The following is a 14,301-nucleotide window of genomic DNA, read 5'->3' on the forward strand; positions in this document are numbered from 1 at the left end:
ACTTGATCGACACCCCAGGGAAAGCCCACTGCTCCTCTTCATTTCCATGTCAAGACTACTGGTCAAACCGAATACTGATCTGTTATTAGTTTTGCTATCAGTACACACAGGGGCGACATAGCTCAGGAGATAAGAGCGGTTGTCTGGCAGTCGGAGGGTTGCCGGTTCGATCCCCCGCCCTGGGCGTGTCGCAGTGTCCCTGTGAGTGTGTGTGAATGGATGAATGAGAGGCATCAATTGTAAAGCGCTTTGGATAAAAGCGCTATACAAACGCAGTCCATTTGCACAAACTCGGAGCGTACGGTTTATTACTCTGAAACACGTGTGCCTGTTTGCTTCAGCATTGTGTGCTGTGTTTTCCCAAGTAACTAGCACTGTCCTGAGCAACAATCGGCTGTTCCCGGTCACACCTCCTCCTTCCGGGAAAAAACGGGAATAAAACCAACGGGTGCGCCGAACATCTGGTTGTGCATTGTGCGTCTTCGCTCGAGTGAGCTCGGTAGCGGCCGGCGGCCATGTTACTAAAATAAATAAGTACTGTGCAGCAAGCATCTGGCCTTTGCTGAAACGGCGTCTCACTTATTGATCTGTGCTCGCTGCAGTACACTGCGAAACTGGCTCAGTGCGTAAGGGGGAAAAAAAAATTGTGAATATTTCTTAAATATTATTACCGCGCACTGAGTATTCACAATACAGCACGGCCTCAAGTGCCTTATTGGTTACAGTGTATTTATGTATAATGTGTATATACAGTATATATAAATGTAGAGACAATTAATTGTAGTAGTATTATTTATTTTTGTAATATTTAGTGGTTGCGTGCGGAGTGGTACCGTTTACAAACGGGCTGTTTGGATAATTGTTACTGTATCGGATTTACAATCACTACAGAATGCAGTCTCAGCCAATCAGCATCCAGGTTCAAAACAACCCATTTTATAATATGAATTGGTATACAATTTTTTATGAATATGAAACCATACTAAGCGTCTGAAGGCCATTCATTTACACTGTGCATAGCAGCCTATATCATGACACTTGTCACAGTATCATAATGCATTTCTTGGTACAATTTTAATGTAAATTATCATTGGAGAAAAAGAAAGTTTAAATTGAAGAATTGTCTATTAACGATATGTTTCTTCTATCCTGAAAGAAACTGACTGCCTCAGCCTCTCTTGTTCTTGAGGGGCTGTAGCAGAAGAATGCCTTTAATCGAGCTCAGAATACTACAAGAATACACTTTGTCAGATTTGACCACTGCATTCTAGGGAACTGTAGACAAAGAAAAGATAAATAAAAACTTATTTATTCTCTTTAGTCTCATTAAATGTAAATATTGTAAATATTTAATAACCCCATTATGAATGTACATGTGTGTATATATATATACATATATATATACACACACACAGAGTATATATATATATATACACACACACAATGAATATGAGGATAAAGTGGAGAATGTCAGTTTTAATGTGAGGGTATTTGCATCCACATCAAGTGATCCGTTCAGGAATTACAGATAATCCACCATTTTAGGAAAGCAACAGTCATTGCTCAGCTGTTTATTTGCCAGCTGTGCACCCTCATTATTAGTTCATAAACAAGAATACATCCAAATAAAAGGTCCAAGCTTGATTCTGGGTGTGGAATATGCTTTTGGTCAGATACCCAGACACCATTCAGAAACAAACTCAACACAGTGCATCTTAAACTACTGCTCACTGTTTTAAGCCATCAGCTTTTAAACCATGGCTCATTTTAGATGGTGAAATAACAAGCTAGTGTGGGTTAAACAACTTGCCTGGACCAATACTATGCTCCAAAGTTCTAACACACTTTTTCTGATCTGTGAGTTGAATGTGTACCGTATATATGCCGTTGAACTTTCTTGGGAGAACATGCCTTATGTGTTCTGAATTGGCTGGATTGAATGCTTGCTGACTGCACTAGCAAAACCAGGATCGGTTGGACTGAACAGACATGGCTGTAGCCCAGTTTAGTCTTATGTACGCTTACATGAACGGATCTAGTAATATACGTATGTGCGTATGACTTGTGTATCTAATTTGTGTTTGTGTGTTTACATGCCTTTCCGACTGCCATGGGTTTGCAACAGACTCTTGTCTGCTGTATTATAGCTTGCTTCCCATTTGAGAAAGTCTTTGCACCAGATTTGGCTTGAACAGAAATACACTGAAGGCAAAATGACTTCAGTCTAACGTGCAGCCAAGTACCTCCAAACACATTATATTTGCATAGCAGATATTTAGAAAAGAAAATCAGTTACACTTTCATTCAGTGAGGTTACTGCAGTCAGGGATGTGTTTCTGTATTAGTCATTTCTTTTAAAGTTTTTCACATAGATGCTAACTTGTGGCCACAGGAATATAGGATTAATTTTATTTGGACTGAACTGCATTACCGTAGGTTGATGAAACTACTGCATTTTTTGAGGATTATTTTTTCCATCAAGTGCAACAAAAGTTTTAAGTCAGAGCTGCCTTTTCTTGCATCCTTAAATATGTGGGGACGGGTTCAGGCGGTGATGACCTCAGGAGTTGAAGGAGTACGCCTTCAGGACATCCTTTCCATTCACAGACTGCACTGAAGCCACGATGCTCACATAATCACAAGCCATTTTTGTGAATCCTCTGTGGGGTTGAAAAAAAAACAGACAGTAACACATTATTAAAACTGTACTGCTTCAAATGGTAATCATACACACACACCAGGGCTGCCCGACCCTGTTCCTGGAGATCTACCGTCCTGTGGATTTTCATTTCAACCCTAATTTGGCATGCCTGATTCTACTAATTGGCAGCTCCAAGAGATCTCTAGCTGTTGAATGAGGTGTGATATGTCAGGGTTGGAAAGACAACCTAAAGGACGGTAGATCTCCAGGAACAGGGTTGGGCAGCCCTGACTGACATTATTAAAACGGGAGAAACACACATAGGGTTGAAGTCTGCATGTTGTGCGGTAAGTGTGTACATGAGAGTAGTCCTAACAGTAGACTGCTGCCTCATGACCTTTACGACATTATTTATGAATGAAAAATGTATGTGACTGGCTGGTGTTCAGTACCTCGACATGGTGTGAGACCCTCCCAGCAGGTGGAATCTGCTCTGCAGGGTTCTCCCTTTGTCTTTCTCCTTCTTCCATGTTAGCACTCTGAGGGAGAGGTCACGTGACGCCGTAACGACCCGGAAGCTGTCCTGAATGAGAAGGGTCATGGGTTTAGACCAATGAGATGCGTGCAACGGCCTGCATGGACGCCGAACAGCACGAACTGGTCAGATGAGGCTTACCACACAAAGCGCTGCGATGGGCTGCGTGTGGTCCTCAAAGCTAGCGAGCACGACGCCCTTCAGTGTGTAAACTCTCAGTCTGTTCCCCACGGCAACCACAAGAGTGTCACTCCCTTGGGTTTGGAGGAGGACGTCTGGACGCCTTCCCCCGAATTCCAACTGAAACGTCTCGACTTGCTGAACTACAAAACAAAGACAGAACAAAGGCTTCGGTTCCACCTGTCACCACAGGGTCACAGAATGGCACCTGCAAATGGAGGTGAGTACTGATGACTGATCGTGACTCTAATCGTGACTTGCTAATTTGATGTTCCAAAAAGCCTGGTTTCTGCACTTAAACTGAAAGGTGAATCTTCTGATTAAATTTTGTCCCATTTTATCCCAACCCCCAAACTCAACCAAACTTGCTGATCTCCTGCCAGAAACCCTTCCTACTGATTTCAGGAGGAGACGGCAGACACGTGACTCCTCCCAGTCACGTGACACTACACTGCCACCTACATGTACACCCACATACAAAAGAGCATATACACATACGTGTAAGCAGTACTGCCATATGACACCGTGTTTGGAATGTTGAAATGAAAATTAAATGTTGAAATGAAAATTAAAACTAAACACTACATGCTACATAAAACATTGCTGCTGTGAAACTGCCGTGCATTTCTTTAGAAACTGAACCTCACCTAAAATGTCCACTTGATATTTGGATTTTTTCATGGAGATGTTGAAGACGGAGAGGGTACTGTATCCACGGTTTTCAGTATTGTGGATCAGAACCAATCTGGCTGGGTCCGCCGGTAGAAAAGCAGCCGCACAGCAGTCTGACACAGGCAAGGACTGGCGCAGTGGGGGCTCGTCCTCAGAGGGACAGCTCAGACTTTCACTGAAGAAAACCTGCAAAATGGAGGACAAGAACTGAGACCTAAGCACTGTGTCTCTCTGAGACCTAAACTGGAGAAACTCTGTGTCTCACTGAGACTTAAACTGGAGAAACACTGTGTCTCACTGAGACCTAAACTGGAGAAACACTGTGTCTCTCTGAGACTTAAACTGGAGAAACACTGTGTCTCACTGAGACCTAAACTGGAGAAACACTGTGTCTCTCTGAGACCTAAACTGGAGAAACACTGTGTCTCACTGAGACCTAAACTGGAGAAACACTGTGTCTCACTGAGACCTTGGCCTCAGTCTCCTGAAACACTAGGATTACCTTTGGACTTGTGTCGATGCACTCCTGTGCCCCTACAAAAAGCCATTTTCTGTCAGGAGACAAAATTAGTTGGTTGATTTTGAAGGTATCGAATAACATGTGACGTGACAATTGTGTCAGGGAAGGGCTTGTCAGGGTGTGGAGGGCACCACCACCAGTCCCAGCCTATAAAAGAAAAAGGTTTTGTAAAGTTCATTCATTACAATACATCCAATTAGTTGGACAGCTTTGTTTAATTTAATAATTTAATTAGTAGTCACGATTTGTTTCACACATTTAAACTGGTTTGATGCTACAATGCAGCACAGCCATCTGGTAATATTCCTGTAACCATTTATAACGTACATTCACTCATTAATTAGCTTTGTCACCGACTGCTGAGGTTGAGTAGTTGGCTTGCTAGCTTGCTAAAACTAACTTGCTGTGGCTAAAATAAATGAGTTGGTCTGACAGGCTAAGTAATGAAGAGGGGCTGCTTGTGATGACACCGAGGAAGAAAGCACAGGGAATGCGGCGTGTGATGTGATTGGTCAGCGCGGTCACATCGGCACGTGCCCTCACCATTTTCATACTGTTTTAACCCTCAAACTGACGTGGGCTGTAGCAGTAAGTTGGGCCTCACATATAATATGGGGGGGGGGGGGGGGGGGGGAGGTAATGTTAACCAGATAATGTTTTGACCTCTTTTTACCAGAACTAGTCAAGTTCATCTTGAGTTTGAGTGCATTTTTTGCATTGTGCTTACATCACCAAAATATAACCCTTATATCAGGAGTGTCCAATCTTATCGAAAAAGAGCTGCTGTGGGTTCAGGTTTTGTTTCAGACCAGCCCTATGATAGCTGAATAGACTAATTAACTAATCATGGCCTTCAATCAAGACCTTGATAAGTAGAATCAGGTGTGTTGGGCTATAACACAAGCCCGCACCCACACCGGCTCTTTTTGGATAAGATTGGACACCCCTGCCATAGACAAAATGGTGTTTATGACTGGAGACCCTCACCATGAGGACGGACTGGTTCTCCACGCTGTAAGCAAGCAGCTTGCATCCGGAGGAGGAGGTGGAGAAGGAGGCCACCTCCCTCCCAGAGAGCCCCTCCCAGGCCGAAATCTTCCCCGCGGTGTCTGAGGTGAACAGGGTCCCCAGCTTGGTATCCACGGTGATGTCACACAGAGCACTCTGAGCAGGCGTGGCCCACAGCTGCGTCCCCTAACAACAGCGCAGTGAGGAGGTTCAGTCCCACACAACACCCTCCCACTCTATGACATCACAAACAACACCCTCCCACTGTATGACATCATACACAACACCCTCCGACTGTATGACATCACACACAACACCCTCCCGCTGTATGACATCACACACAACACCCTCCCACTGTATTCAGCACCACACAATACCCTCCCACTGTACAACATCACGCATAAGAACTACCTCAAGGGCCTAACTTTAGTTTGAATATTGGGGGGGTTGAAATGCATAGACCCCGAGAACTGCAACCCTTGAGGGGCATCCGGGGACATGCCCTCCCAGATATTTAAAAAAAAACATTTTTTTAAAGATCAGCTGTGAAATTATCATTTCTGGTGAATTCTAAGAGGTAAAATACTACAGACTACTGATCAGTAAGGCTGGGTGTTTGTCACGGAAAATATTGGCTGAAGTTACGGAGCAGTCACGGCAAAGTTGCTGAAAATCCCAGAAAACTGAAAAAAGCGGGAGTGCTTTTAAACATTAATTAATTAATTAAATGAATTCATAGATCTCAAGTTCAGCAGAGGGAAATGGCTGAAATAATACGTGCAACTGTAGCAACAGTAACAAGTGCTAGAAGTTTCAAAAAAATCAACGAGCAGCATGCTTATTTAGTTCAATTTAACAGAAGGCTGTTAGAAATAGGGCATGGTCAAAACTACATTGCTGAAATAAAACAAGCGCACAGGTGCTGTGTTTTATTTCTTCAAAGTTTGTTTTGGTACAATATGTTAAAAACGATATAATAACATTGTGAGGTTTGAGTCTCTGATGAGCGCCTGTTGTCACTGATGTTACCGCACAGGGGAAAGATCGCTGGGCATGAACACTGTTGACAGGGGCCGTCAAACATCTGATGGCTACAACTGAAAAGGATGGGAATCTTGATCAGAGTGCATTCCAGAATCTGTATGCATTGTCGCAATTTGCTTCTCCCAGCATTTAGCAATGGGGTATAATTAAAATGCATAAGCCTATACAAATAACACCGTCTGTAGTCTACGTTAAGGTTGACAGTTACCATCCAAAACTGCCAAAACAAATCATAGAAAAAAAAAAGCACAAAAAATGAAGATCATGGAAATGTCCAAATATGGGTAAAGTCACAGAATCCACGGCACCTGTGACTTCTGTGACAAACACCAATATATCCCAATCACATCATGAAATTCTCATCTCCATTATATGAAATCATTTTTCTTATCGTAAAGAAAAATGACCTACCTGCTGGATGTCCCATGCCCGTACCGTCCCATCTGTGGATGCACTGCACACCACCGACGCGGAGCTTGAAATGTCAGCATCACTTCCAGCCAGGTACACCAAACCAACTACACTCCCTGTGAGGTAAAAAAGAGCAGTGCCTTTTAAAATGCGTTTTAAAAAATGACAGCACTGTGATTCATTCAATAATAACACCTGCTTCCATGCCCAGACATGCAAGCTCTTATTTTAGCCAAATTAACAATTCATTTTTATTATTAGTTTCCCAAATTTTTACCTTGCAGTATGAAAAGGGTTGTGGGGGGGGGGGGGGCATTACTGATAAATTTCACATTTTTCCATGGGAATTTTGTCTCAGAAACTTTGAAAATTAATTAATAATTTATTTATTATATTATTCATTAATTAATCATTTTATTTAATGCTGTACACTTGAGAATTCTGTATTCTCTGTTTCAGTCAGATTTTCCTGTGAAATGAGTAATATTTAAACAATTCACTGGATCTTTTTATCGTCACACTTGGATTGTTTCAACTCATGAAATTCCAAGAACAAAAGTGTTCAAACAAGTTCTGACATCTTAGATGAGTAATTGTGGAACCTATAAAGATGACTGAACATGAAGGCACACTGGGAAAATGGAAGGTTCCGGCGATGTTCCTGCAACTATTCAACTCAGCTAAATGCTTCTGTGGAGGTAAATTATCGCTGGTGAATGTGGTGATAGCGTAAATAATCTAAATATGATATTGTGATGCTATTTGTCAAAACTCTACCCAGTTAAGTTCCATGTTATATATTTTCTTAATATGATGGAATATGTGCACATTGTAGAGATTTTCTACTTAGAGTACAGTTTGACGTTTGTAATTGCTAATCAGTATAAACTTGCACGCAAACATACAAAACATAGTGAAGCTCAATTTATTACTATTTGTATGTATGCACGGCAGGGTCAATAGTGTGCAAGGGCCACACTATTGGCTGGTTTTTTGTGTGCTTAAGTACCAGTAATTAATCTGAATCATTGATTGGCCAAAGATTCCACACGCATTGTTCTCACGGCCTCGATTGGCTGCTGACTGAAAATGAACCGCAGCACCTGCAGACACAGTCCGCCAGGATCAGAGTTGTCCGCCATTAGATCACACGCACAGCTGTTTCCGCACGAGCGGACTATATTCTGCTTATATTCGGCTTTACCTAATAACAAAGGTGCAGGAGGTGAAAACAATATAAAGCAAGATAAAGAATGGTAGAAAATGCAGTGTTGTAACATTCAATTTTACTTTAGAATTCAAAGCTATAGGGCTAACGTAAAAAAAGTTCTACCCAATTTGGACTGATCAAGATGACTCATTACTGGATCCTTCATGATCAATTAAGCATACAGTGCCAACCCTGACTTCACATCACAATGCACAGACGAGTTAGAGGAATTTGCTTTGAGTGCAACTTAATAGGCTGACTTGCAGGCCCCCGATCGACCAGCAGGGGTCGCTAGAGCATGATGAGATGCAGATCTGGAAGATGCTACTGTCGATCCCGCGTCACTCTATAGGACTACAGGCCAAAGCACTGGCCTGGTTGGGATTCAAATTCAAATTAAAAGTGCTTTATTGGCATGACAAAATTTGCATTGGTATTGCCATTTCCAGATTCAATCTGAGACCTTAGGGCCCATATATGCACTACAAGAGGAATAGTGTCTTAACATCAGCCAGCAACCCCATAAAAAGGTTTATAATGCGCATTCTTATTTGTCTTGAAAAGTGCATTTCCGCTGATAGTAAAAAAGACTAAAAGGAAACGAGAGACACCGCAATCTCTGTGGAAAAAAACCAACCATTAATTACCATTCCAGTTTATTTCCATGGAAAATGTATCATTTTGAAAATGTAAACTTTGAAAAAGTGATTTTGTAACCCTAAGTATGCCCAAGGTTCGAAAGCAAAATTGAATTCAGAAAATTCACAGCCAGTGTTTCCATGATGGTAGGGGCTGACCCTGTTCTGTCTGATTATAAAGGCTTTTTTAGCATTACCATGACAACCTGCATTACAATTGCATGTCATTAAGGTGATTTATGAAATGTAAGTGCTTCTGCAAAAATACAACCTGTCCATCTGCAATATAACTCATGCTCATATGATTCCTAGGTGCAGTTCACCATATGACATGACACATAATACAACATATTTTTGCTCAAATATCCGAATGTGAACCGAATTATGATAGCCACCTAACCATGCATCATCAAACAAGAACTGACTGTTCAAGCACTTTTGCTATCCCTGTTATTGTGGTGCTTTTACATACAAATATTTTGTATAGCATGTTTTAAACAATGACACTATTTCACTTCTGTTAGAGAGAATTTATGCATCTATTCTGTGATCCATCTGGCCTAGTTATAAGCACCACTCATCCTGAAGTGAATACAAAATAAGGTACAAAAAAGAGTTAACAGCATACACGTTACAATGAATGGACTGGTTTCTAGACATAATTTTTCTTTTTGTTTATATGCCTGAAACTGGCATGTATTTGTAACAGAAATAAGATGTGATTGTCGTGTAAATCAAACGGGATCGTTTTAAATTTGCCGCCAGAACAGGAACATCGTACCCGTGTGCCCTCTCAGGCTCCTGCAGGTGTAGTCCGCGCCCGACCGCCCCGTCTCCATTCTGCGCTCGAGCCGCGCACGGCGCAGGAAGTAGCTCCTCCAGCTTCCTTTCCCGCTCTCCGACCGGGCCACGTTGCAGAAGGTCCACTGCTGCAGACACATCTGTCTGGGTGAGGCATATTTACAAGTCAGTGCTGTTTGGATGCCAATAGTCATTAAGCCATTTATACATTACAGGTAAGTTTTATTATTAAGTTTTATTAAGAGGGACTTCAGTACCAGGACACACAATGTTCTCCTTCCACCAGAGATATAACGGGTTCTGTCACATTCTACATTTAACCTACTTTGACACTGACTATATTTAAAGTTGTCCACTAGATGGGACTATATTTAAAGTTGTCCACTAGAGGGCGGCCAAAGCCAGGCTTTGTTTTTGAAGCTCACTTCCTGGTCTTGTTGCTGAGTAGCGCCGGTGCGGACGGTTTGCATCACTCTGGGGGAGTGGCACCTCCTGTGCTTAGCAATGTCTCCGGACTGTCAATCACACTGCCCAGACGCAGCCTGGACTTCATGACCATACGGGGTCCGCCCCCACCCCCCTTTTTCCCCACTGCGCAGTCACTGGCACCAAAAACTGCACTTCTGCGGTTTCAACTTGATTTTGACAAGCCCATAGAAAGTCAATGGGTGACGTCACAGTCACTCTGTCCATATTTTTTATACAGCCTATGGTCTACGTGCTGTGTAGCGCATTACCTGCACCTGATATACAGCAAGTGCATGTGTGAGAATGGCCTTTTTTCAGACATAGCCATTTCATTGTACATTCAATGGCAGACTGACACAAAGAATAGCATGTAAAGATTCATCTTTTCTGCTCAAACAATTGAGGTTCAGACTCCAGGGATTCTTTTAAGTTTATTTGTTGATGATGGGCCAAACTGCCCCAGACTAGTTTGCAAAAGTAGGTTTTTTGCAAAAAATTGAAAATGGCGAAAAAACAAAATGGTTCCCGAATTTTAGAAGGGAGTACCAAATTAAGAGGTCGATATACTCACCAAAATTCATGATAATCGGCCATTGCTAAGCTTGTCACATGGCTGCTGATGGCTGATTAGCTGATGGCATCCATGTTTTTTAAGTTATCTTTGGGTCATTAGAGTGACTGGTGGGGGCTTTCAAAGAGATGCAGCATGCAAAATTTTAGCCTGATTGGTCAAATGGTTGAAAAGTTGTAGGTATTTCGATTATTTTTTTTAATTGGTATGCTTCCTCGGAATCATATGCGGTAGCCTACTAATGAACCGAATTTCATGAGGATCAGACATAGCGTTCATGAATTACAGCTGTTTAAGTAAAACATGGCCACGCCCATGACAATTGATTGACGAGTGCCGGTCATATTGTTTTGAAATGTCAACATTTTTTTGATAATTATTGAGGTTCAGCATCCACATATTCGTTCTGGCCTAATTTCGTGATGATAGGCCAAACGGCCCCAGACTAATTCGCAAAAGTAGGTTTTGCCAAAAATGCTAAATGACGGAAACTTTTAAATCGAGAATATGAATTTTATTCAGAATGAGCCACAGAATCTGTGGAAAGAATCATTTTGATTCTACACCACACGGTAAAGGAGTTATGGGCCAAAACATAAAATTGCTGAGTTACAGCGCCACCATCTGGCCACAAGGCGTCATTGCGATAACCTGAGTAGTGGGGAGGCAAAGCAACATACCTGACAAGTTTCAAAGCTCTATGATTTGTTTTAGATGCCCATTTCGTTTTAGCGAATAATAATAATAATAATAATAATAATAGCTTTGCTGCTAGGACCTCTAATAATAATTATTATTATTAGGAGTAGTATTATTATTATGATTATAATGACTATTATTATTAGCCTATTATTATTATTATTATTATTATTATTATTAATAATAATAATAATAATAATAATAATAATAATAATATAAAAACAATAGGGTTCCTGCAGCTTCACTGCTTGGACCCCTAATAATAATAATAATTACCCCCGAAATGCTTTACAATAAATTAATACACAGTTCAGTAGTCGAATGTGCACACAGGCGAAGGCTACCGAAGTAATAAAACAATAAAGCAAACCGTTACCGAAAACGTGAAATACTCAAAGCAGGCAAACAAGGCAAATTTCTGGTGTTGTGCAGGCAAGTAATTTGGTGGCAAGCCTCCGAATTTTTGCCAAAGAAATTAAAAACTCACCTCCACAACCAAGGCGTTACCGCAGCTTCATGCCAAAACTTCGGACGGAACCGGAATTTCATTCGGGATTTTAAAAAAGGAAAACATTTTCACTGACAAAATCCCACAGAAGAGACTTGCTAACGTTTGCAAAAGTAAATATTATACTATGTTATACCTAAAGCAGAGTAACATTTCAGTTAAAGTATCTATTTTAGCTTGCAACCTTCCGCTAATATTACTAATATGCAGTAATAAAAATTACGTCGGCCTACAGGCAGCTATATAGCTTCGTTGCAGAACCTGTTCCACTGACTTGTGACGTTGTAGCGAAGCTATTTTGCAAAAACTAAAATATTTGTGCTTCTATATCTAGGCCACTAAAGTTAATCTATGAACCAATATAAGTAGCAAGAATTCTAATGTGAAATATTATTTATAGCTATAGATAATAAAATAGTAACTTTCAATGTATTCTCTTTTTACCTTACAGACCTCTGAAGCTCTTATTAAATCGTCTTCATCGAGAAATGCGAAAATATAAATCAAGCAATCCAAAGAAAGGTTGGAGGAATCAAAATCCATGATTAGCCTATAGTTAGCTACAAGAAATTACACTGGTTTACCGACTCATATTTGTAAATAAGATCTAAACAAACTCTAACTCAGTTCGCAGGACCGAAACAGCAATGGAGGATTAATATATGACTCATTTTTTTCTCATTTCTGTATTTGTATGAAATCATGTGGGCTGTTAATCCGACATGGTCAGAAATCAAAATAGTCGAAAGTAATCAAAGAAACAATTCAACATGACAGCTCTCTTCCGTAGTCATGCCCAAAACATTACTATGCATTATGAAGCCAGCGACAAAAAGGCGTATCGCAAGGGTCTGAAAATGTCAAAATAAAAGTCGTCAAAAACCATTATTGCGTTCAATATAATGGAAATAATTAAAGCAACATCGAAGTTTTTCTAAAAATATAAACTATTTATTTTCTGTCTGAACAATATTAAAGCAACTTAAATGTTAAACATAGACATTGTAAAACAATACATATTTAACAAAATTACATAAATTACATGCAAATAGTGTCTCCATTTTCCCAGGTTTTTTTCTATATTTTTAACAATGACATCAAGGAAATGTTTTAAATGGAGAAATAAAAATGATATACTGTTACTTTTAAGTGTTATTACTATATCCAATACAGCACTCGTACATGATATTAACTGAAAGGTGAGGGAGAAATTAGAGTAATTTAAAATGTGTTACTTCAACATTCTGTGCTACCTTGTAACATCAGCTATGCAGCTCATGAAAATGTGACTAAGTAGGCAAGGCGAATTAGAGCGTATTAGCACATATTGTTTGTACAGATGAAAACATAATATGCAGTATATCATGCTCTGCTGCTCTGGGTGTTTTGAAAATCTGGGAGCCGCCACTCTTCAGATATGGTGTCAGTTATATCAAATATATTATGCTTTGGTGCTTTTAGTGGTATTTCCCTCCACCCCTATCATCTATGATGAATGAATGAATGAATTCGTCCTGCAGACGTCCCTTACAGGATTATAAAACCTGGTAGGCTAAGCTGAAATTGGCCATGCCACATTTAAAAATCTGCGACTTCAGTGCAACAAGGTGCAATCTGTCTGGTTAGAGGACAACGTTCAGAGGGAATTTCAGCAACTCGTAACCAAAAGGTACCAAAAGATTTATTTGCCTTTAGCTGAACTGGGCATAGACCTGTTAGCAAAAGGGTGGTGGAACAAAAAACTGAAGCAGGATATAATTTATTGTATCGGTCGGGTTTTGAAGGAAATTTGCCCAGATATGACTGAAAGTGTTCTGAACAAACTTGTATACCTTCAAAGGGAAGGTATGCCACTCAGAATTACCAAGAGGGGGCGCTCAAAGCACAGCAATTGCGAAAATGAATGGGAGCCAGGGGTAGGGGGAGGTAGGATTCTTGTTTGCTGAACAGCTTACTCTACAGGGTTGGAGTCCTGATCGATGTGGTCACTTCTGGCACTACGATCCTTACTTCACTCTAGTGTTTCTTTTGCACCTCTACATCGTGAACCAATGCACTTGTTGTACGTCGCTCTGGATAAGAGCGTCTGCTAAATGCCTGTAATGTAATGTAATGGAGTCAATGGGGGATTTCCCAAAATCACATATTGCTTGAATAGTTTTGGAGAAAATTGTGTTTAATTTCTTATTCTGTGCTGAGCAGAGAAAATTCTTCCCTTAGAATAACCAGACACAGGTATATTCATATATATATATATATATATATATATAGGATTTATTTCTGCAGAAAGAGTTTGGCACTTACAAACGCCAAGATGAACAAACCTGAACTGAAGAAAACTGGGACAGTCCCTGCTTTTATAAACAAAAAAGTTTTTTACTGATACGTAAAATAC

At 40.5% G+C, this 14,301-nt stretch overlaps 1 protein-coding gene across 3 annotated transcripts; it reads right to left on the reverse strand.

Annotated features, from left to right (window-relative positions):
- Window positions 1–1,450: 1,450 nt before the first annotated feature.
- fbxw12 (F-box and WD repeat domain containing 12) lies at window positions 1,451–12,731 on the reverse strand. 3 transcript variants are annotated; one of them, XM_035382992.1, is made up of 10 exons: window positions 12,360–12,731; window positions 11,886–11,923; window positions 9,641–9,804; window positions 7,012–7,127; window positions 5,536–5,742; window positions 4,531–4,695; window positions 4,004–4,214; window positions 3,318–3,499; window positions 3,094–3,224; window positions 1,451–2,660 (listed from the first exon to the last, which is right to left on the reverse strand). In XM_035382992.1, the coding sequence occupies exons 1-10, from the start codon at window positions 12,447–12,449 to the stop codon at window positions 2,561–2,563; spliced, it is 1,404 nt and encodes a 467-aa protein (XP_035238883.1). In that variant the 5' UTR covers window positions 12,450–12,731; the 3' UTR covers window positions 1,451–2,560. The 3 variants fall into 3 exon arrangements, with proteins under 3 accessions (XP_035238883.1, XP_035238882.1, XP_035238884.1); XM_035382991.1 differs by having other exon boundaries at window positions 12,351–12,730; XM_035382993.1 differs by lacking the exons at window positions 11,886–11,923; window positions 12,360–12,731 and adding an exon at window positions 10,700–11,378.
- Between the last annotated feature and the right edge of the window lie 1,570 nt (window positions 12,732–14,301).

The sequence above is a fragment of the Anguilla anguilla genome, chromosome 11 (assembly GCF_013347855.1).
Source record: "Anguilla anguilla isolate fAngAng1 chromosome 11, fAngAng1.pri, whole genome shotgun sequence".
In the NCBI taxonomy this organism is placed as follows: Eukaryota; Metazoa; Chordata; class Actinopteri; order Anguilliformes; family Anguillidae; genus Anguilla; species Anguilla anguilla.